This window comes from Lissotriton vulgaris, chromosome 10 (genome assembly GCF_964263255.1).
Source record: "Lissotriton vulgaris chromosome 10, aLisVul1.2, whole genome shotgun sequence".
NCBI classification, from domain to species: domain Eukaryota; kingdom Metazoa; phylum Chordata; class Amphibia; order Caudata; family Salamandridae; genus Lissotriton; species Lissotriton vulgaris.
In genome coordinates this window covers 23,246,856-23,268,882 of record NC_141698.1, presented here as the reverse complement: position 1 = coordinate 23,268,882, position 22,027 = coordinate 23,246,856, and the positions used below count along the sequence as shown (strand labels likewise).

General features: G+C 48.4%; 1 protein-coding gene across 2 annotated transcripts in view; it reads left to right on the top strand.

The window, feature by feature from the left end:
- The window catches only part of SLC35A2 (solute carrier family 35 member A2), a 139,955-nt gene that overhangs the window by 62,863 nt on the left and 55,065 nt on the right, over positions 1-22,027 (top strand). For both annotated transcript variants that reach the window (XM_086940299.1, XM_086940298.1), the window contains exons 2-3: positions 15,083-15,265; positions 20,046-20,197. In XM_086940299.1, the coding sequence (XP_086796425.1) occupies positions 15,083-15,265; positions 20,046-20,197 (335 nt within the window). The remainder of the gene's footprint in view (positions 1-15,082; positions 15,266-20,045; positions 20,198-22,027) is intronic.

Below are 22,027 nucleotides of genomic sequence, written 5' to 3'. Positions count from 1 at the left end.
ATTGTTTTAAATTGCTGTATCTTTCCTTCTGTATCGCCTGTTTTTAGCCGCCCTCCGTCTTACCTCCCCGCTCCCCGCCACCACCGCTGACCCCGCCCCTTTTTTCTTTCTGTACCCTCCCCGCTCCCGCCTCCCAGCTGCTCCGCCCACCCGCGCACTTCGCCATATATGGCGACCGTGCGAATGCGCAGCGGTCACGCGCAGCGGGCGTGCCGATTGTGCGCCGAAAGCGCGCCAAAGGTAAGCCCGTCTACGCCCGTCCGCGCCTGGACCGCGCCCAGTGCCAGAACCCCTGGCCCACGAGGACCCCGACCTACCCGCCTGACGTACACCGCCGCCACCCTCATCGCACTCAACACCGGACGATCCCCAGGATGCTACCGAGCCACCCCACGTCGCTCCCACGGACCCTTCAGCTGTCACGCCTGCAAGTTCACCTGCATCCGGACCTGCCCTGCACCAGCACCTGCCAAGCCGAACACCAGCAGCAACCACCTCAAGTGCATCCTGCTCAACACCCGCTCCGTCCACAGACACGCCATCGAACTCTGGAACCTCCTCGATACCACAGCCCCTGACGTTGCCTTCCTCACGGAGACCTGGATGAACGCCTCCTCAGCACCCGACATCGCCATCGCCATCCCAGAGGGCTAAAAGATCACCCGGAGGGACCGCACCGCCAACCAGGTGGGAGGAGGCATCGCCATCATCCACAGGAACACCATCCGTATCACGACCAGCACCGACAACACCCTAACCACCGCCGAACACCTGCATTTCCAGATCCACACCAACCCGAAGACCATCCTCAGAGGCACCCTGATCTACCGACCGCCGGGGCCACGCACTCAATTCAGCGAGGACATCTCCGAATTCATCAGCCCGCACGCCCTCCCCTCCGCTGACTACATCCTCCTGGGGGACCTCAACTTCCACCTGGAGAACAACAACGACCGCAACACCAGCACCCTGCTCGACAACCTCGCCAACCTTGGACTCAAGCAACTGGTGAGCCCCCCCACCCACCTCGCCGGACACACACTCGACGCCATCTTCTCATCCAGCAAAGACATCGCTTTCAGCCACGCCACAGAACTCCACTGGACAGACCACAGCTGTGTCCACTTCACCTTCGAAAGAACGACGATCCACCATCACCAGCAACAGGTTGCCCGTAGAAGCTGGAACAAGATCACCGCCGACCAGCTCGCGACCGCCCTGAGCCAGCACCCTCCGGCCAGCTCAGCGAACCCCAGCCAGGCCGCCGACAACCTCACGAAGTGGATCAGCAACTGCGCAGACTAACTCGCCCCTATGAGGACCCCGCCCAGCAGACCCGGCAGCAAGAAAGCCCCATGGTTCACCGACGAACTCAAGAGCTCCAAGAAGAACTGCCGAGCCCTCGAGAAAGCCTGGAGAAAGGAACCCACACCGGACAACAGGACCACCCTCAAGCTCGCCACCCGGAAGCACCACCAACTGATCCGCGCTGCCAAGAAAACGGCTTTCAAGAACCGACTGGACAACAACGCACACAACTGCAAGGAACTCTTCAACATCGTCAAAGAGCTCTCCAACCCCAACGCCGGAAACAACTACATCACCCCATCGCAAGACCTCTGCAACTCCCTCGCCTCCTACTTCCACAACAAGATCGCGGACATACACAACAGCTTCAGCACCCAACCGACCCACGCCGCGACCACAGCAACGCCGCCCACCACCACCCTCCGAGCCTGGACTCCGATCAGCACCGAAGACACCGTCCGCATGATGAACTCCGTCCACTCCGGATCTCCGACGGACCCCTGCCCTCACCACGTCTTCAACAAAGCCGACGCTGTCATCGCACCCCACCTGCGGGACATTATCAACACTTCCTTCGACACCGCCACCTTCCCCGAGAGCTGGAAGCACGCCGAACTCAGCGCTCTACTCAAGAAACCCACAGCAGACCCCACCGAACTCAAGAATTACCGCCCCATCTCGCTACTCCCGTTTCCAGCCAAAGTCATCGAGAAGACCGTCAACAAACAGCTGGCCGCCTTCCTCGAGACGAACGGATCCCTCGACCCCTCACAGTCCGGCTTCCGAGCCAACCACAGCACCGAGACCGCCCTCATCGCCGCCACCGACGACATCCGAGCCCTGATGGACAACGGAGAAACAGCGGCCCTCATCCTCCTAGACCTCTCCGCAGCTTTCGACACGGTCTGCCACCGCACCCTAGTGCAGCGCCTCCGCAACGTCGGAATCCAGGAGAAGGCACTGGAATGGATCGTCTCCTTCCTCGACGGAAGAACGCAGAGAGTCCGCCTACCACCGTACAAGTCAGATGCCACCGAAGTCATCTGCGGCGTCCCTCAAGGATCCTCGCTGAGCCCTACCCTCTTCAACGTCTACATGAGCCCCCTCGCGGCCATCGCACGCCAACACAACCTCAACATAATCTCCTACGCCGACGACACCCAGCTGATCCTCTCCCTGACCAACGACCCCGCCGCCGCCAGAGCCAACCTGCACGAAGGGATGAAAGAGGTAGCCGAGTGGATGACGACCAGCCGCCTGAAACTGAACTCAGACAAGACGGAGGTCCTCATCCTGGGCTCCTCGCCCTCCGCCTGGGACGACTCCTGGTGGCCCCCCGCCCTGGGCACCGCACCCAAACCGACGAACCACGCACGCAACCTGGGCTTCATCCTGGACTCCTCCCTCTCCATGACCAGGCAAGTCAACGCCGTCTCCTCGTCGTGCTTCAACATCCTGCGCATGCTTCGGAAGATCTTCTGGTGGATCCCCACGGAGACCAGGAAGACCGTCACCCAGGCCCTCGTCACCAGCCGTCTGGACTACGGCAACGCCCTCTACGCCGGAACCACCGCCAAGCTCCAGAAGAGACTCCAGCGGATCCAGAACGCCTCGGCCAGACTCATCCTTGACATCCCACGAAACAGCCACATCTCCGGTCACCTGAGAGACCTGCACTGGCTCCCGGTCAACAAAAGAATCACCTTCCGGCTCCTCACCCACGCACACAAAGCCCTACACGATCAAGGCCCGAGCTACCTCAACAACCGAATCAACTTCTACGCTCCCAAACGCCACCTCCGATCAGCCAGCCACGCCCTCGCCGACGTCCCACGCGTCCGTAGAGCAACAACAGGAGGAAGGTCCTTCTCCTACCTGGCCGCCAAGACCTGGAACTCCCTCCCGGCCGACCTGCGCCTGACCCAAGACCACCTCTCCTTCAGGAAAAAGCTCAAGACCTGGCTGTTCGAGCAGTAACGCCCCCCCCCCCCCCCAAGCGCCTCGAGACCCTATGGGTAGGTAGTGCGCTCTACAAATGTCTTTGATTGATTGAATGCAAAACTGATTTGTATTTACTAGAAAGTTTGCCCACTTTGTTTATTAATGGTTAAAAAAAAAAAAGACAAGGATCGCAAACATTTAATTATTTTCACACCAATGACGTAATTAGGCCAACTCATGCATTTTCCAAGTTTCCACTGTCACCTTATGAAAACCTAGTTGTTTTTAAGAAAAGATTTGTTATGTGTATCTCTACATAGCTATGTTAAAGGTTAGGAAGGTGAATGAGTGAAAGGATGAATGTTAGGGCAGATGAGTGAAACAAAAAATAAATGAGTGAAAGAGAGGACAGATGGATAGCTGGATGAAAGGGTGGACTTATGGATGAGTGAAAGGGTGAATGGTTGGAAGGATGAGTGAGTAAAAAGGTGCATGAATGATTGAAAGGATACATGTATGGATAGATGCGAGTGAAATGGTGGATTACAGGTGAGCGAAAAGATGGATGGATACATGCATGGATGAATGAATAAAAGGATTGATGTAAGGATGGATAAATAAAAGGGGAAGGATGGATGGATGAATGAGTGAGTGAGAGGATGGGTGTATGAATGGATGGAGGTATGAGAGAAAGGCTGGAAGATAAGTGAGTGAAAGGATGGATTAGTGAGTGTAAGGGAAAATGGATGGATCGAGCGGATGGATGAATGGACTGAGTGGAAGGGTGGGTGGGTGGGTGGGTGGATGGATGGATGGATGAGTGAAGTAATGGATGGGTGAGTGAAAGAGGATGGTTGAAGTGCATGGTTGGATAAGGGAAAGGATGGATTTGTGTTGCGGATCGGTTTAAAGATAGATGGAGAGGTTTGGCTATGGATGGGCGGATGGGTAGATGGAATGGTGACAGACTAAATGTTGGATGAAAGACTGAATGGATGACAGAATGTAACGATTAAATGTGGATATCCGCATGTGGATGGAAGGATGAATAGTTGAATAGATAGATGCTTGGGTAAAAGACAAAAACAAGCTTTTCTAGGGAGAGTCACAATGACTTGCTTCGCCTGCTTTGTGCTATATAAGATCTTTGGTTGAAAGTGGGCGGGTGGGAGGGGAGGGGGTGTAGTTTTCTGGCTTATATCTTGATCTAAGGAATACTGGCTCCCCTTGCCGCAGTCTTCAGAGTCTGATAAATTCAAGTACTTCAATGAAATCTGGTCTTTAGTTTTGAATTGCTATAGGTTGGAAATGTGCGACTGCATTAATTATAGAGATTCTATCTCGTCTCCTTTGAAAAGTCATGTCCGTCAGAGTCCACTGTAAATGTTTTTATATAGCGCTTAGGACCCCTGATGAGGCAGTCTGGGCTGACTGGTGTCCTCTGTCTGTCCGCAGTCATTCAAACAACAAATGTCCTTCGTTGAAACTTGATAATACAGGGCAGTGAAAGGCAGTATGATCTCTCACTGGTCTGGCAGAAATACGATTACAATTTTTGCGTTTCTGCTCAGCGCTAGCAGAACATTACACAAATGTAGCATCACACTAGAAGGTGGTATAAACTCAAAATAACCATGAATTGCTTCAACAGCTCATTATTTTTGTAATGTTGGGAGGTCATGCGTAAAATCAGATCCCGCCCAGAATTTCTGTGCACTAAAGTAATGCACTGAGCACTAACTTTAAAAAGTCATTGCCCATCAAGCTTCAGACTGAGGCAGAATTTACAGAAGCAGTAGTAGTATGAGCTTTATTCGATATCATTTATCATAAAAGTATATACATCCAAAATTCATAAATTTAAAAAAAACATATAATACAATGTAATAAATAAGACCAATTGTACATCCTACATCTACGATTAAAAGTAAGTTGAAAATTTCCATTAAAATCATAAAAGCAATAATCAAGGCAGGTACGTCAAGTGACATGTGTGGGGGCTGCCGGGCTACTATTTCTCGCTAACAGCTTTGATCTTATTAGCCATGCCCAGCCCAAGTATTTTGCCACACCACAGACCATTGGTAAGGGAGGAGGTGTCAGTTTTTAAGATGAGTAGTGCCATCCGATAGTTCATGGAACCAAGATTTTTACAGACAGGTTTGAGCCATTTGGCTCTAGCCATCCTGTACGCTGGGCACGCGAAGAGGAAATGGTCAATAGACTCATTTGGAGCTATACAGCCTGGACAAGGGGTAGATGGTGAATTGCACCGGTTCCAGGCTGCTGTCACCTCATTTAGCGGGAGAGTTCCTATTCTCATCTTCAGATAGAGTGCCCTATCCCTAGGTATTTGGATAAAGTCGAGAAAGGATTCTAATTTACGAATGGGTTTATGCTCAAGGAACATCTCAGTGAGTTTCCTCATTTTAGGATTACGCATCTCTTCTGCCTGTACCCATTTGCCAATAGGCGCTTTTTAGGTCCTGCTTGGATGGCGGAGTCTGACTTGCCCAAGCCTCCCCAAACCCAATGTCAGTTAAAAGCTGTCTGAGATCGGTGATCCACTTGATCCTGTGTCAGCTGTTATTAATTCGCTAAGGGCGACAGCATAGTTGGACAGCTCAGGGGTCCTTCTTATGCGTGCCCAAAAGAGTAGGGGGCGCAGGCGTGCAATGTCCTTAATAGAACGTCTTCCCATATCCTGGTGTAAGGGCTTCAGCGGAGTGAAAGTTGGAAGAGAGACAAGATCTCTAAGAAACTTGTTTTCGGATCTTACAAGTTCGGTGGTATTCTCAAAGCCCCATAACTCGGCCCCGCATTGGGCTGAGGGTAGCGTTTCGCCATCGTAGACCGCAAGGGCCGGGGCGACTGGCCCACTTGCAGAAAGATGTTGCTCTCTTATGATAGCCCCAGACACCCGTTTATGGCTGAGGAGCATCTTGGCTCTATGAGAACTCCACTTCATGCCTTTAGAGACCCGGATTCCCAGATAGTCAAAAGACTCCACAGTGTTTACAGAAGCAAAAGCTATTGTTGAATTCGTCCATACGCGCAACTTTGTTAAAATGGATATTGGAATCCGTGAAAACACCCTTTCCACATACAGCATTTGTGAAAACAAAAAAGTCTCCCGATGTTATTCAGTACTACTATTTGTTATTAAACCTTGCAGGTATTGACCGTGAGGAATGAAATGGAGGCAGTGAGTGGTCGGAGGGTGCTTTAAGAGCTGTGTGTTTGTAGGAATGTTCCGGACTGGTGTGCTTGTGTAGGGTCTGTTTGCGCACAGCTGCATTTAGTGACTTGTAGTGCTGCCACTAAATAATTGTGGAGCACTGATTGAGGCTGTAAGGCAAAGCATCAGAGGAGCTAATAAGGTTTTCTAATACTGTATAGAGCTTCGCGCTGTCGGCTTTGCCACGGTGCTGGTTGCTTTCACTTCTACAGGTTTAGCTCTTCCTTAGGAGTGGATTTATGCTGGTTGTTTGCACTGTTACATTGTGTGCCCTAGTGTAGGGTTTGTATGTAGGCACATGGCCACTTTCGCCAAAAAAGGCATTTTGGTACATAATGTATATAATGTATTTAAGGAAGCAAGCACTATAAGAAAGTTATTAAAAGCAGCTGTGTGCATCAGTGTTTTGGTTTGATTGTAAACATGATTTTGATGCATACACGGGCACTTATTCTATTCTTAAATTCATGGGTATCAACTGTACCTCCTAGGAGGGATATGCTTATACTGTTTGTCGTACCCCACCCACATATGCGTATGATTATTCAAAACAATATGTAAAACAAACAATCGCAGCCCTGCCAAAGTATTCCCAAAGGTCACTTTCTGACCCACCTAAAAAATAAAAATGTCCATATTGTTTTCCACAGTATTATCTGTAATGTGTTTGGGAATACTTTTATTTTGAATAATCATGTGCATTCTCCATTAAGGATCGCTTTAAAATATATTGGTGGCCATGCATGTGCATATGAAATGACAAAGAGCAATGGTATTGGCCTTTTCTTTTGGCTGATGCTGCCCTGCATTGGCAAACAGAACTGGCAAAGTCAGTAGATCCAAGAGGTGAGGATTTGCCGGTGCCTGTTTCCAGAGCACCTTATTGGCTGGCTGGATGGCTCCGATTCCATGAGAGTGCACGGACACCCCAAAATCCCCGTTCTGCGGTGTATTATGAAATACTCAGGACATGAGGTACCATCTAAGTGGAGGCGCCCCACAGAGGAGAATTACAGAGAAATATATCCGATCACTCACTGGAATACAATGGATGCTCTTGTTCTTTCTGTCTTCAGCTGACCGCTGGTGCAGTTTGCCTTCCTGATACATAAAGTGAGTAGTTTAAATATTAGCAAGACTTTTTTTATGTGCTGAACATGAAGTGTAGTGCATGGTTATCTGTAGTCGCTACAGAGAGAACTACAAATGCGCGTGGTTTGTTCCACCCGCTCTCGCAACACCCATAGGGCTCAGAGGGCTTCGGCCCCCCTCCCCCGTCGTGTGAGTCATCCCGGCTGAGACAGCTTCCCGGGCACACACACAGACAGTTTTTCAGCTGCTGTGGGGCCAGCTGGTCTGGCGTCCGTCTTATTGCAGCCGTACATGAGTACTTCGCAGGTCTTTAAAAGACCATTTGCCTGCTAACGAGGCTTTGTTGCTTTTTCACCCCTTCTTAGAGCCCCCTGCATCTCCACTCTGCCTATTACTGAAAGAAGTAGCACCCCCCTGCGAAAGTTTTACTAGCCCCCCTAAATCTGGCTCTAGTGGCGCCTCTGCGTGTACCAAAGATGTCAGATCCCACAGCACACGCTGTGCCACCCTTTGGATTGCACCCTGGAAGGCAGCTAGGCGAGGGCATGTCCAGGCTATCTTTTTGTGCTGATTTATCCATAAAGAACATGTATTTTGTGTCACTCAGTGATGCAGGGGTCTGAGCCTGCACTGCACGAGCAGGTCCACAAAATCTCACTTTCGCCGCTTGTAAAGTGTTTGCATGTATAGAACATCTTATGAGCGTCATTCGAAGTTCCACGGAGGCAAGCATGGGCTAGGGCGAAACGTCCCTGCACCCAACAAATGTGTGGTTGGCTCAGAAATATCCTTTTCACTGTGGTGGTGACGTGTCCTTGTTCCTTGTCCACACCCTTATACGAGCAGGAACTGCTTCTAGTGTGTTATTTAAATACTTTAAGGAAGCAAAGTTGCTTCCTAAAGAATTTCAAGAAAATTTAATACCAGGGCCACCCTTTGTCCAGACTCCTCCATCAGCATTGCTTTCTCAGGCTTGCACGAACATCCTACTAACAGGCCTTCTCCGTTGCCCATCTCACCGCCTTCCTCAGGGTCCCTCTCACTTCTACCTTCCGCTCGTCTTACCTCTCCAGGACTCCATTCACCTCTCAGCTAGGCCTGTCAACCATCTGTCCCAGGACATCTCTCCTCTCCCTGCTCTGGCTGGACTCTTGTCTGACTGCCCTAGATCACCGCCTGCCAGTCTTCCCCAGGACATCTTTTGACCGTCTGCCCCATGATGCCGGCTACCAATCTGGCTTACCCACTTCAGCCCGTATTTTGCCTGCCTGCCCCAGGACACTCCTTGTCTACCTTCTATAGGACTGCTTGTCCACCCCCAAAAGAAACCCTCTTGATTGCCTCAGCCAGGGCCATCTGACATCTCTCCCAAGAAGCCTCTACTTCTCTCCCAAGAAGCCTTTACTGCTCTGCCCAAGATCACTGCTTGCCCCATGGCATTGCTTGCTCACCTGGCCATAGTCACCTCTTGCCTGTGTACCCCAAGATGCTCCTACCAAGCTGGCTTGCCCACTTCAGCTCGTACCTTGCCTGCCTGCCCCGGTACACGTCTGCCTTCTATAGTACCGCTTGTTCACCCCCCAATAGAATCCCTCTTGATTGCCTCAGCCACGGCCCTCTGATATCTCTCTCGGGAAACTGCTACTCCTCTGCCCAAGTACACCACCTGTCCCAGGGCACTTCTTGCTCACCAGCCCCAGGACATTTCTTGCTCACTTGCCCCTAGACACCTCCTCCTCACCGGCCACGGGACGCCTTTTGCCATCTGCCCAGGGCTCCTTTTGTTAATTTCCTTGAGGAGGCCTCTAAGGACCATCAGCCACCTCCTCCAGGACTTCATGGTCTATTTTGACTCTTGCAGGCGTGTTCATGAGGCCTCTTCCTAAATGCAAAAGGGTGTCTATGACCTGCCTGCACATGGTACATGTCGATTGCTTGGTTTGTCTCTTTTCCAGTACCTATTTAGCATTTCAGCAACCTTCCACAGGACTCTTTCTTGTCCACAACTCCAGTACCTCTCACACCTCTCAGCCTGCTGCTTAGGACCTTCTGACCTGCCTGCTTCAGGATCCCTCTTTCTTGCCTCAGGAGCCCTCGTGATTGCCGTCCTCAGGATCCCCCTTGCCTCCCCCAGGATTCCCCTGCCCCCTCCCCGTGACACCCCCTCTAGTGCTTCTTACTGAAGCCGCCTTGCCTGCCTCCCCAGTGCTGTCTTGTTCATCTCCATCATAAAGTGTGAATAGTTCCTGCCTGCTGCTCCTCACAGCACCCTCTGCCTGTGTTTGCTTTGGTGTGGCGCACTAGTGAACCATTGCCCGTGTGTACACTGCGGTTCACCAGCCAGGATTTAGTCGCCTCTGGTTCAACAAAGCACAGATTAGGTTTTGTGGAATGCGGTTTGTGCAGTTACATAGCCCGCCCCAGGTAGCAGTGTGTTCTGGGAAGCCTTTCTTTGCAAAGGTGGGCCATACATCATCTTTTCGTTTACCCCTGGCTCAGAGACTCTCTTTGAGTGTAAAACCTTTACATGGTGTACAGAAGGTCAGGATGAGCTTCCATCGTTTGTCACCCTTGGCACAAAGACCATTACATTGTTAACCGCTGGCATTGCGTTCACCGGCAGTCTCACCCGAGATGTCATCCACGCACCCCCTGGCACTTTAGGGGGTGCCGGGGGGAGAGGTTGGCACTGCTGTTTTCAGTGCCACTGAACGGAGGCCTTCTCAAGCCTCAGCAGTCCCCTGCTGGCCATTGACTGGCCAAGGGGCAGGCCCTCACTTCCTGCTGCTGCCCAGTATCCACCACACACTGGAGATATACCCCTCTGCCTCTCCATGCCCCATTTCATATAGGCGTCCTGAAGTCTGCCTCACTGACAGGCTCATGTCTCATAATCCCACTACCCCCCTTCTGAGTGGAGTGCAGTGACCTGTGCATGGAAGGCAGGTCCAGAAAGGGCGGGAGAACTACTTCTGGTGCTTCTGGACTCCTTTCTTGTGATGGCATACCTGACCATGTGAAACTGCACGTGGCCTATGCAGGCCACACCTGGCTTTGGGTAGGAGTCGTATAATGGTTGTACCTGGGCAGAGGCTAGCCATACCTTGGCCTAGGATCGTTTTACCTGGGCAAAGGATGGGTGCCCCTGGGTCTAGGATGGCTGTATCTGTGTACAAAATGGCTGTAATGATTGTTGTTCTTTGGCATAAAGGATAGCTTTGTTCTCTGTGCTTCAGTCGTGTAAGGGCTGCTAAGGCTGCTGGGTGAGGCTTAACCACGCATGGTATAGATACCCGTGGCATAGTTCTGCTGTCTGAGTCTGTGTCTGGTGCACAGCCCGAGGGATAGCTTTGTTCTCTGCGCTTCAGTCGGGTAAGGGATAGCTCTGCTGTGTGATGCTCGACCACTCATGGTATAGATACCCGTGGCATAGCTCTGCTGTCTATTTCTGGTGCACAGTCCGAGGGATAGCTTTGTTGTCGTGTAAGGGATAGCTCTGCGAAATGAGGTTTTACCATGCATAGTATAGATAACCGTGGCATAGCTCTGCTGTCTGAGTATGTGTCTGGTGTACAGTCCAAGGAATAGCTTTATTCTCTGTGCTTCAGTTGTGTAAGGGATAGCTCTGCTGGGTGAGGGTTGACCATGCATAGTATAGATAACCGTGGCATAGCTCTGCTGTCGGAGTCTGTCTCCGATGTACAGTCCGAGGGATAGCTTTGTTCTCTGAGCTTCAGTCGTGTAAGGGATAGCTCTGCTGTGTGAGGCTTGACCACGCATGGTATAGATACCCTTGGGCATAGGTCTGCTTTACGAATTTGTGTCTGGTGTACAGCCTGAGGGATAGCTTTGTTTTGCAGCCATAGCCTGCAATATCTGTGTAACTTTGTGGATCGCTTTGCTGTTTCACACCTGAACCTGTAAGGTATACATTCCATAAGGCAGTCAAGACCAGTGTCAGATATTTGTAGAGTCTGATAATTTGCTTTCCTCTCTGCAGCCCTCAAGGGATAGCTCTGTTGTATAAGGTATACCATACTGTACATTCCCTGAGGCAGCAGAGACCAGTGTCTGATATTGGTACAGTCTGATAATTTGCTTTCCCCTCTGCAGCCTCCAAGGGATAGTTCTGTTGTATAAGGTATACCATACTGCAAATTCCGTGAGGCAGCAAGACCAGTGTCGGAGTTTTGTACAGCCTGATAATTCGCTTTCCTCTCTGCAGCCCCCAAGGGATAGCTCTGTTTTATAAGGTATTTGCAAGTCGAGAAATAGCTCTGCCTTCGAAGGAGTGTGTAAGATTTACAACCTTGGTTCATAAATAGAAATCCCACGTCAGTCTAATACTTTAATCTTCTCAATTATGCACTGTAGGAAAGTGTCTCTTTTTGCCTGGTAAGCCCCCACTTTTGGCCTGATGTGATTTTGAACTGTAAGTGCACGGAGTCCCCGCTAACCAGATTCCCAGTGCCAGATCTCTTAGTCCAAACACTGTATCACGATTGGCACAACTTCTGCTCCCAGTGTAAGTCCCTAGTAAATGGTACCCCTGGTACCTAGTGCATGCATACTGATGAGAGTCCTCTGGCTGCAGCACTGGTTGTACCACTCCAGGGTCCCCTCACTAAGGCTATGCACTCTGCCGTTGCAGGCTGCGTGTCTTGGTGCTGAGAAATCCCAAGAGTCGACTTGGCACACAGCCCTGTGTGCCATGCCATCCATACACTGCATAAGATATAGGTAAATCAACCCTACTGCAGGCCTTGAGCCCTAAGGCAGGGTGTACTATATCCTATGTGAGGGGATATCAGCATGAGCAGATGTGCCCCTACAATGTCCAGTCAATTCTGAGATGTTGCAAGTGTGCAGGGAAGACATGCGGAGGACAAGGGCTGGATTCTTGTCCACACAAGTTTTCTAGCTTCATGATGCCTTCACTGATTTCGAAGATGTTTGGTACCAAACATCTTGTCTTAATACATCCTCACTGGTACCAGTGGTGAATTTATTAATAAATTCACACAGAAGACCCTTTTTACCATAACATAACATGTGTATTTGTAAAGCGCACGTTCACCCCAGCAACGGGGCATCTTGGCGCTGAAATAACAGATGATGTATTTTTTATTATTTATAAACATGGTCCCCTGAAAACCTACCAAGCACTGGTGTGGTACCGGACTTATTTTTGCCAGTCTGCCAACATCAGACATGTTTCTAGCCTTATGAGGTGAGAGCCAGCGCTCTCAGAGGACAGAGACAAAGTCTGTTTTGGGTAGAGGTGCTTCACACATCCTCCAAGACCGGATGGTCTTCCTGAGCGGGAAGCTTCAAATGCGATGCCACCTTTGAAATCCAACCTAGGAACCTCCAGATATTCGGGGAAGCCAAGCCCCCTTTCCTGTTCCACTTTTGGTGGGTGGAAAGGCAGCAAAATTAGTTAGATTAAGAGGAGGGTCCCCACTTAACCTGCACCAGTGCGGGGCAGGCAATGTGAACCCCTCTCCTGAAATTCCGCCATCTTGGGATGGTGAATAAACAACCTGTAAAGGCTAGGCTAGGGCCTCCCCTTGTAACACCCCTAAATTCAGTATTTAGGTGGCACCCCGAGACCTTACCATCAGATTTGTTGGACAAGAGAAGACCAGGACAAAGAAGATCCGCTGCATGAGAACTGCAGCTCTGCTGCGGAACAAAGAAAGGCGCCAACCCCCCCCCCCTGCTGCCTCAAGGAATTGGCAATCGCTACCTGTTGTGTCGTCCTGAACATAAAAGGACTTTAAGAAATCGAAGATAATCTCTCTTGGAGTAAAGGTATCACTCCCTGCAGACACCAATCCTGTGAAGTCCAATTTGTCAACTTGCTGCTCCCTGATGACCACCGAAGCAATAAAAGGTACAACCGCTCCGGAGGGTCAGATCTGACTCCACACCAAGTTTAGAGTGACCAGGACCTACCGGAGCAGTGGCAAAAACCAAGAGGAGTCCACCCTGGACTCCCAAAGATCCAGAAGAAAGCATACATTGAGGGACTTCATGACACCAGAGACCCATTTCCTGAGTGGCTCAGCTGTCCCGAGATCACCTTTTCAAGTTGCCCACACCTGACCGTGAATACCTCAAGATGCATGATGCCCGGCTGACCTGTATGTTCTGCACCTGGCCCCACCGGCCCTTGCACCAACCAACCAGCTGTACTCCTGTGGTGCCCAAGCGCTTGCGACCGCCTCCCTCAAGGAAACCCACCAACACTTACCTCTTAGTCCACCTGTGCAGCGTGTATTCAAGTGGCACCTTTCATCTTTGTCCACCCGCTTCCAAGACCCTCCGCACTCTGCTCTTGGCTGATCCATGATGATGCTCCCGAACTGCTCAATGCCTGTTTTTTTAAATGATTTTCTACTTTTTAACCCATTGTTTTCAATGGTGCGTAATTGCGCACAAAAGTGATGTATTTTCAGAAATTTGAAAAATCATAACTTCAAAAGTACTTACCTTAGGACTGTGTTCGTGGTCTTAAAAATTACATAAAAATCAACAGTATGTTTCTAAATTGGTCTCGGATTTATTCTGGAGTGTGTGTCTCATTTATTGCCTCTGTGAGAACAACAAATGCTTAGCACTACCCCTAATTAGCCTATTGCTCGTCCACACTACCACAAAAGGAGCATTAACATTATCTGCTTTTACCTCTTCTTACCTTTTGGGGATTCACTGGAGTCTCTGCACAGTGTACTACATTTTAGTAACTATATAGAGAGCTTGCTTCCTACACGCACAACCAGTGGTCTAATTCTGAGAGCCGAATTAGCTATTTCCTTTGTATATTTTTACCTTTTCCATCATATAGATCCATTTCATTCAGTACATTTTGTCTGACCACAAATGTCCCCTTGTGCTGCGAAACAAGACTGTTTGAGCCAAATGAGGGTGCACTTAATGAGTGCTGGTAGAGCATGCACCAAGCTGCACTGCTCACATAAAATATGCTATTCAACCAATAAATTAATCACCCAGACCCATTGGCTTTGTCTGGCGTTACTATTGTAGAGGCATCACCAACAGTGTCCAAGAGCTTCTTATCATATTCCAATACTTAGGTTGATTTGCTTTTTGGTTTCACACATTCTTATCTCTGGTTACTCGTAGTCCTGAGTCTTGGGCATAGGACTGACAGATGCATCTGGAACCTTCAAACAATGCAGATAGGAGACCAGGCTTGTGTACCCCATTTCAAGCTTTGAACTCAGTTAACTTTTCCAGGTAAACTGAAAGCATTGCAATGTATGTGGTGTTCCTAAAGTTGTCCTGTCCGCTCCTAAGTTAATTAATCCGACGTCCTTGTCTTATTAGTCAGGGGTAGGACATGTTTCAGATTTTTAAACTCCCTCTTTGTTGGACTCCAGTGTGCGTTTATTGGACTTGTGGGGTGCATGGTTTGTGCAAAGCAGTCTCCATTGGATGCTCTGTGGTACTCACTGTCTGTGTTTCCTTTCTCAACAGCCAACAGGAAGCTGAAGTACATCAGCCTGGCCGTGCTGGTGGTGCAGAATGCCTCCCTGATCCTCACCATCCGCTATGTCAGAACCCTGCCGGGGGAAAGGTTCTTTGCCACCACGGCGGTGGTGATGGCAGAGGTGCTCAAGGCCGTCACTTGCCTGCTGCTTATCTTCCTGCAGAAGCGAGGTAAGTGCCCTGCTGTGCATCCATTTTGCATCACCTGGCATCACACGCTTATCACTTCTATTGGTTTACACAGCCACTGGGTTTTGAGGTGTCGGCCTGAGCACGAGCCGTGTGGTAAAATCGCAAGGGAACTGTGTGATCACATTTCATCTTTCCCCGGCTCCCTAAGGGTATGTTTCAGCAGACACTGCTTCTTCAGGGAACCGGTATGTTTCAGCAGATGCTGTTTCTTCAGGGAACCAGTATGTTTCAGCAGACGCTGCTTCTTCAGAGAACCGGTATGTTTCAGCAGACGCTGCTTCTTCAGGGAACCGGTATGTTTCAGCAGACGCTGCTTCTTCAGGGAATTGGTATGTTTTAGCAAACACTGCTTCTTCAGGGAACGGGCATGTTTCAGCAGACACTGCTTCTTCAGGGAATGGGTATGTTTCAGCAGACACTGCTTCTTCAGGGAACTGGTATGTTTCAGCAGACACTGCTTCTTCAGGTAACGGGTATGTTTCAGCAGACACTGCTTCTTCAGGGAACGGGTATGTTTCAGCAGACACTGCTTCAGGGAACGGGTATGTTTCAGCAGACACTACTTCAGGGAACGGGTATGTTTCAGCAGACACTGCTTCTTCAGGAAACCGGTATGTTTCAGCAGACACTGCTTCTTCAGGGAACGAGTATGTTTCGGCAGACACTGCTTCTTCAGGGAACCGGTATGTTTCAGCAGACACTGCTTCTTCAGGGAACCGGTATGTTTCAGCAGACACTGCCTCTTCAGGGAACCGGTATGTTTCAGCAGACACTGCCTCTTCAGGGAACCAGTATGTTTCAGCAGACACTGCTTCTTCAGGGAGCCGGTATGTATCAGCAGGCACTGCTTCTTCAGGGAACGGGTATGTTTCAGCAGACACTGCTTCAGGGAACGGGTATGTTTCAGCAGACACTGCTTCAGGGAACAGGTATGTTTCAGCAGACACTGCTTCAGGGAACGGGTATGTTTCAGCAGACACTGCTTCAGGGTACAAGTATGTTTCGGTAGACACTGCTTCTTCAGGGAACCGGTATGTTTCAGCAGACACTGCTTCTTCAGGGAACCCAGACATGCTCATGCCCTGAATCCCTGTTTTCTTGTAGTTGCCAGTTTCCTACATCCCATCTGCTCTGTCCCCTTCTACCTCTGCAGTCAGTAACTGTGCTTTCCACAAGCAGTACTGCAGCCAGGTTGTGGTGTCCGGTGTTTCTTGCATAAGCCCAAGGTCGGTAGCTGGTGGGTGTGCTTCGCTTGCAGTGTGTGTGACAGGCTTGCAGTAGCACTCCCATTTTCTATCTATCTGACGGTGACTCAAAATGTGTTTTTGGGGCTGGGGAATAACTTAGTTCTGTAGTACTGCATAGGGTTGCACGGTTCCTCCTTGTGATTCCCTGAATACAGTAAATGTTTGTTCTTGTGAATGCCTGTCGATCAGGTTTCTGTGCCACTGGCTGTGACTTAATTGGTGTATGTTTGAGTCTGGCTAGAAGTCTTAACCTGGGGAGTCTGGTCACTCTGCCACAACCCCCTTCTTCTACCAACAAACAACTGCGGAGACGGCTGCAGGCTTTTATAAGACTGCATGCAGGTGGTAAATCTCCTGTATTTTCTTCACATTTCTGATATTTGTTACCTCTCCCTGGTGCAGACCAGAGCTTCACATTAGTCATCCTAGTCGATTCTTTAGCTCTGCAGCTTGGCTGTCATTGAGGTCTTTGTCTTGGGTCCTCTTATTGTAACCTGGTTTAACTTCATAGCAGTCAGATTGTCAGTGATTGCCTGCCTCTAACAAGGGCTGAGCTGCTAGTGCTGTCTCTGCTTTGGGAGGTCACCCTAGAGTCTGCTAAGGAGAGAGCGGCCCTCCCACGAGCCCTTTTCTGACCTGGGTGTCTTTAATCTGTACAGTCTGATTTATTTTTTTTCGCTATAAGATTTCTGCAACTTCCTTCTGTAGTTCATAGCCTGATATGTCCTTCTTTCATGAGTGGGTGGGTGGGACAAAGATTCTTTTCTCGCTAAGTGCACCCACTGATGCCTTCTGTTGGGGGTGTGGGACCATCTATACTCTCCCCTCTCGAGGAGTGATTGGCTCCCTTTGAGCAGAGCTGCACCTGCTGGCCCGCCCAGCTTGGCTACTTTTAGTGCCTGTCCTGGCTTAGTTCCCGTTGCCTCCTACTTCCCCACTTCCACCAGACACGCAACTCACATTCTTCTTACACATTACCTTCTCTTGTGTTCCACTTAATGCTCCTTCAGCTGGGGAGGGACACTGCCCCCATCCTGTGCATGAGTGTGGCCCATCCTCTGGGTTATGGCTCTGGCCCCTTGAGTTGTCCACTCCATGAATGCCTGGTCAAAGTCATCCTTATTTGTGCGTTTCACTGTGTCCTGGGAGCCCCTGGAGGGCCGCAGCGCCTAGTCAGGGGTCCGCGACTACTTGGAAAATGAAATAATATTAGCAGATTAATAAAGTGTATATAAATAGAGAAGCAAAATGTAAAACTTAAAACGTTAAAACATTCTGTAGACGTGATTGAGTTTGAAATTGGAGGCTTCAAATTAAGTTGGTATCCTCAGATTTGTTTGTGGGAAGAGTGAAAGTGCAACAAACACAATGTAGTATGGATGACGAGTGCCCACAATTTAATTTAGGAAAGCTCCACTTTTCCCTACTAAAATTAAAATGTTGATTTTCGATGTGTTTGTGAATTAAGTAAAATATTTAATGTTTCTTTAATAAATGCTTGTTTCTGAATTTTTGTGTACTGTTTTGCTGTTCAAATTATGGGAAATGCTTAGGCCGAGGCCCCGGGTTCCAGTACTGACTCTGTGGGGTTCCCCGGGTTCCAATAATAATTCAGTGAAGGACCCCAGATTCCAGTAATGATTAAGTGAGGTTAACACAGAAGTCAAAAGATCAAGAACCACTGCCTTATGGTATCCCCCTCCTATTGATGCTTGCCTCTGGCCTTCTCGGATAAAGCGGCGCATCTTTAAGGTTTAAGATTATATTTTCTTTTTCTTTCGGGCAGCTCGGTGTTCCACCATTTAATCAAGGACTTCTTTTTAGGACTCCTTTTCCTCACACAGCAGGGAGCCAGTAAGTCCATTGCCTTAGGTGTTGGGGCTCCTTCCCTCCATTACTCCGAGCACTTGGTAAATGTTTGCGGTAAAACCCAGTGGAATGGGGAAGTCCCTGTGGTTTTATAGTGGCAACATTTAGTTCCACTATGTTGTTCTCCGTTCTGTGGGGTTTTACTTGTAATTGCATGGTACTGGGGCAAATGTACCCATTGGTAACAGTAGACCATGTCCCTGGTACTGTAGAACATGGAATCTGGACCTTTGAAGCGTATCTTTCAAACCTGCTGGTAGGCCCAAAAAGAAACCACTACAGTAATCCAGTATTGATAGCTCACATGCAGCCACGACCAGGGCATGCATTGGTACAGGGAGAAAAGGGAATGCCCGCGTTTATCTATGGTAGGTTGTTAAAACTGGGACATTACATTGACTTGGATTGTGAACTAAATAAAAGCTTATTGTCAATCACCATTTATTCTAGTCTGTTTATGGAGGGTGACCATAATTTCAGCCCAGTTGCTATTGTTGCAGTGTTCATTGTGCTTTCACAATATGTGAATTTCTGTTTTATTTGCATTACATTTTTAAATGTTAAATGCCGTCCAACTCTGGACCTTATGAAGACAGTCATGTAATCAGTGCGCTGAATCTGATATCTTTTGATCTAACCAGATGATCATCTGCGTAGCCTCCACCTAGGATAAGGCAAGCAATTCATTTTGATAACGGTTGCATAGAGATATTAATAAGCAGGGCGGATGAGTGTGAGCTAGTGTGACCCTCACGGGCAAGTTCTAGCCTCGTAGTTAAAAGGCTCAGATCGGACTGCCTGTACCCTACCTTCCAAGAAGGACCGAACCCAGATCAGTCCACTGCCTGCAGTCATTCTCATTTACAAGACGATCTTGGGATAATTCGATGTCCGCGTCTATATCTTGAGTTTTAGAGTGAAAATGCTGAAAGCTTATCACAGAAAACTTGTGAACAGGGCAAAGAATATGCTGCACACTCGGGATTCACAAAGGCATTTGGGATCAAAATCCGCTTTTGTGTAAATTTATTTGCTTCCTCAATATATTTAGCTGGACAACCGGGCTGTGCTTTAATGGTGGTGTTTTTAGAAGTCAACGGCCTGGTAAATATACTACCATCCTCCTCCCTATGTGTTTCTGCCAACCTTTTTCTGCTGGTCTAGACCATAAACCCACTGTCAAAGACCTGGTTCTTCGAAATTAGCTCACATATTTCACCACCTAGTAGTTATTTTGTTCATAGATATGTAGATTAAAATCTCCCAGTCCATATATAAAATCTCCCAGTATATATGTAGATGCAAATGTAGATTAAAATCACCCAGTATATATGTATATACATATGTAGATTAAAATCACCCAGTGTATATGTATGCAGATCCATATGCAGATTAAAATCATTCGCCTATATGGCCATATTTATGAATGTGAGTGACTTTTATGGTATATCCATTTGTTGAAGGACGTGTTCTGGGTGTGAAGCCTATTACAATGATGTATAGAGAATTGCCCCTGGTGTTGGGCACAGAAGCACATTTGATTTACATTTGGGTTACTTCACTGGGTTTACTTGAAGTCCTGATGTTCAATGTTCAAATCTGGTCCTTTATGAATGTTTGTTTCTTCATCCGTCTGTCTGTAGGTAACGTAAAGCAGTTTGTCCTATTCCTGTATGACTCCATCATCCTACAGTATATGGATACCTTGAAGCTGGCTGTCCCATCCCTCATCTACACGCTACAGAACAACCTGCAGTATATCGCCATTTCCAACTTGCCCGCTGCCACCTTTCAGGTAAGCCGTGCCCTCGGTCTCTCACAGGGCCCCTGGGTCAAATGTGCTTCATTAGTAAATCTAGTCTGTTCCTAAAGTGGGAGAGACACGTTTGTAGATGTAGGAAGTAGCTTTCTAATTTCAAGTACCCTAGAATTTAAACATTGTATGATGTCCTGGAAATGTGTAGCCATCATGGAATAAGTATATTTTAGGGTACTAGAATATAAATAGCTAGTTACCACATTAACATTTCTACAACTTCTTGGGAGGGTGTACATTTCGTAAATGTTAGTATAGCCATCAACATTCACACTTCTCTTTCCAAGCAAATCTATAAATATTTTGCCTAAATAAGAAGGCTGTCATTAGTAATCAAACTAAGATTGAACAAATACTGCACAAAATGGCCACAGAAACAGTAGTTATCGACCAGAGTCCATGTAATCCTCTGCTTTATCCTTTATATCTGTGAAGCCACTCTGAGCTCTGCAATATGAAACATATTTGTCTGATAATCGCCCAGCTGTGTTGAGATGGTCTATCGCATATTTTTCTGATAATAGCCCAGCTGTTTTGAGATGGTCGATCACATATTTGTCTGATAATCGCCCAGCTGTGTTCAGATGGTCTGTCGCTTATTTGTCTGATAATCGCCCAGCTGTGTTCAGATGGTCTATCGCTTATTTGTCTGATAATCGCCCAGCTGTGTGGAGATGGTCTATCGCTTATTTGTCTGATAATCGCCCAGCTGTGTGGAGATGGTCTGTCACATATTTGTCTGATAATCGCCCAGCTGTGTTGAGATGGTCTGTCACATATTTGTCTGATAATCGCCCAGCTGTGTTGAGATGGTCTGTCACATATTTGTCTGATAATCGCCCAGCTGTGTTGAGATGGTCTATCACATATTTGTCTGATAATCGCCCAGCTGTGTTGAGATGGTCTGTCACATATTTGTCTGATAATCGCCCAGCTGTGTTGAGATGGTCTGTCACATATTTGTCTGATAATCGCCCAGCTGTGTTGAGATGGTCTGTCACATATTTGTCTGATAATCGCCCAGCTGTGTTGAGATGGTCTGTCACATATTTGTCTGATAATCGCCCAGCTGTGTTGAGATGGTCTGTCACATATTTGTCTGATAATCGCCCAGCTGTGTTGTGATGGTCTGTCACATATTTGTCTGATAATCGCCCAGCTGTGTTGAGATGGTCTATCCCATATTTGTCTGATAATCGCCCAGCTGTGTTGAGATGGTCTATCGCTTATTTGTCTGATAATCGCCCAGCTGTGTGGAGATGGTCTATCGCTTATTTGTCTGATAATCGCCCAGCTGTGTGGAGATGGTCTGTCACATATTTGTCTGATAATCGCCCAGCTGTGTTGTGATGGTCTGTCACATATTTGTCTGATAATCGCCCAGCTGTGTTGAGATGGTCTATCCCATATTTGTCTGATAATCGCCCAGCTGTGTTGAGATGGTCTATCGCTTATTTGTCTGATAATCGCCCAGCTGTGTGGAGATGGTCTATCGCTTATTTGTCTGATAATCGCCCAGCTGTGTGGAGATGGTCTGTCACATATTTGTCTGATAATCGCCCAGCTGTGTTGAGATGGTCTATCGCTTATTTGTCTGATAATCGCCCAGCTGTGTGGAGATGGTCTGTCACATATTTGTCTGATAATCGCCCAGCTGTGTGGAGATGGTCTGTCACATATTTGTCTGATAATCGCCCAGCTGTGTTCAGATGGTCTATCGCTTATTTGTCTGATAATCGCCCAGCTGTGTTCAGATGGTCTGTCACATATTTGTCTGATAATCGCCCAGCTGTGTTGAGATGGTCTGTC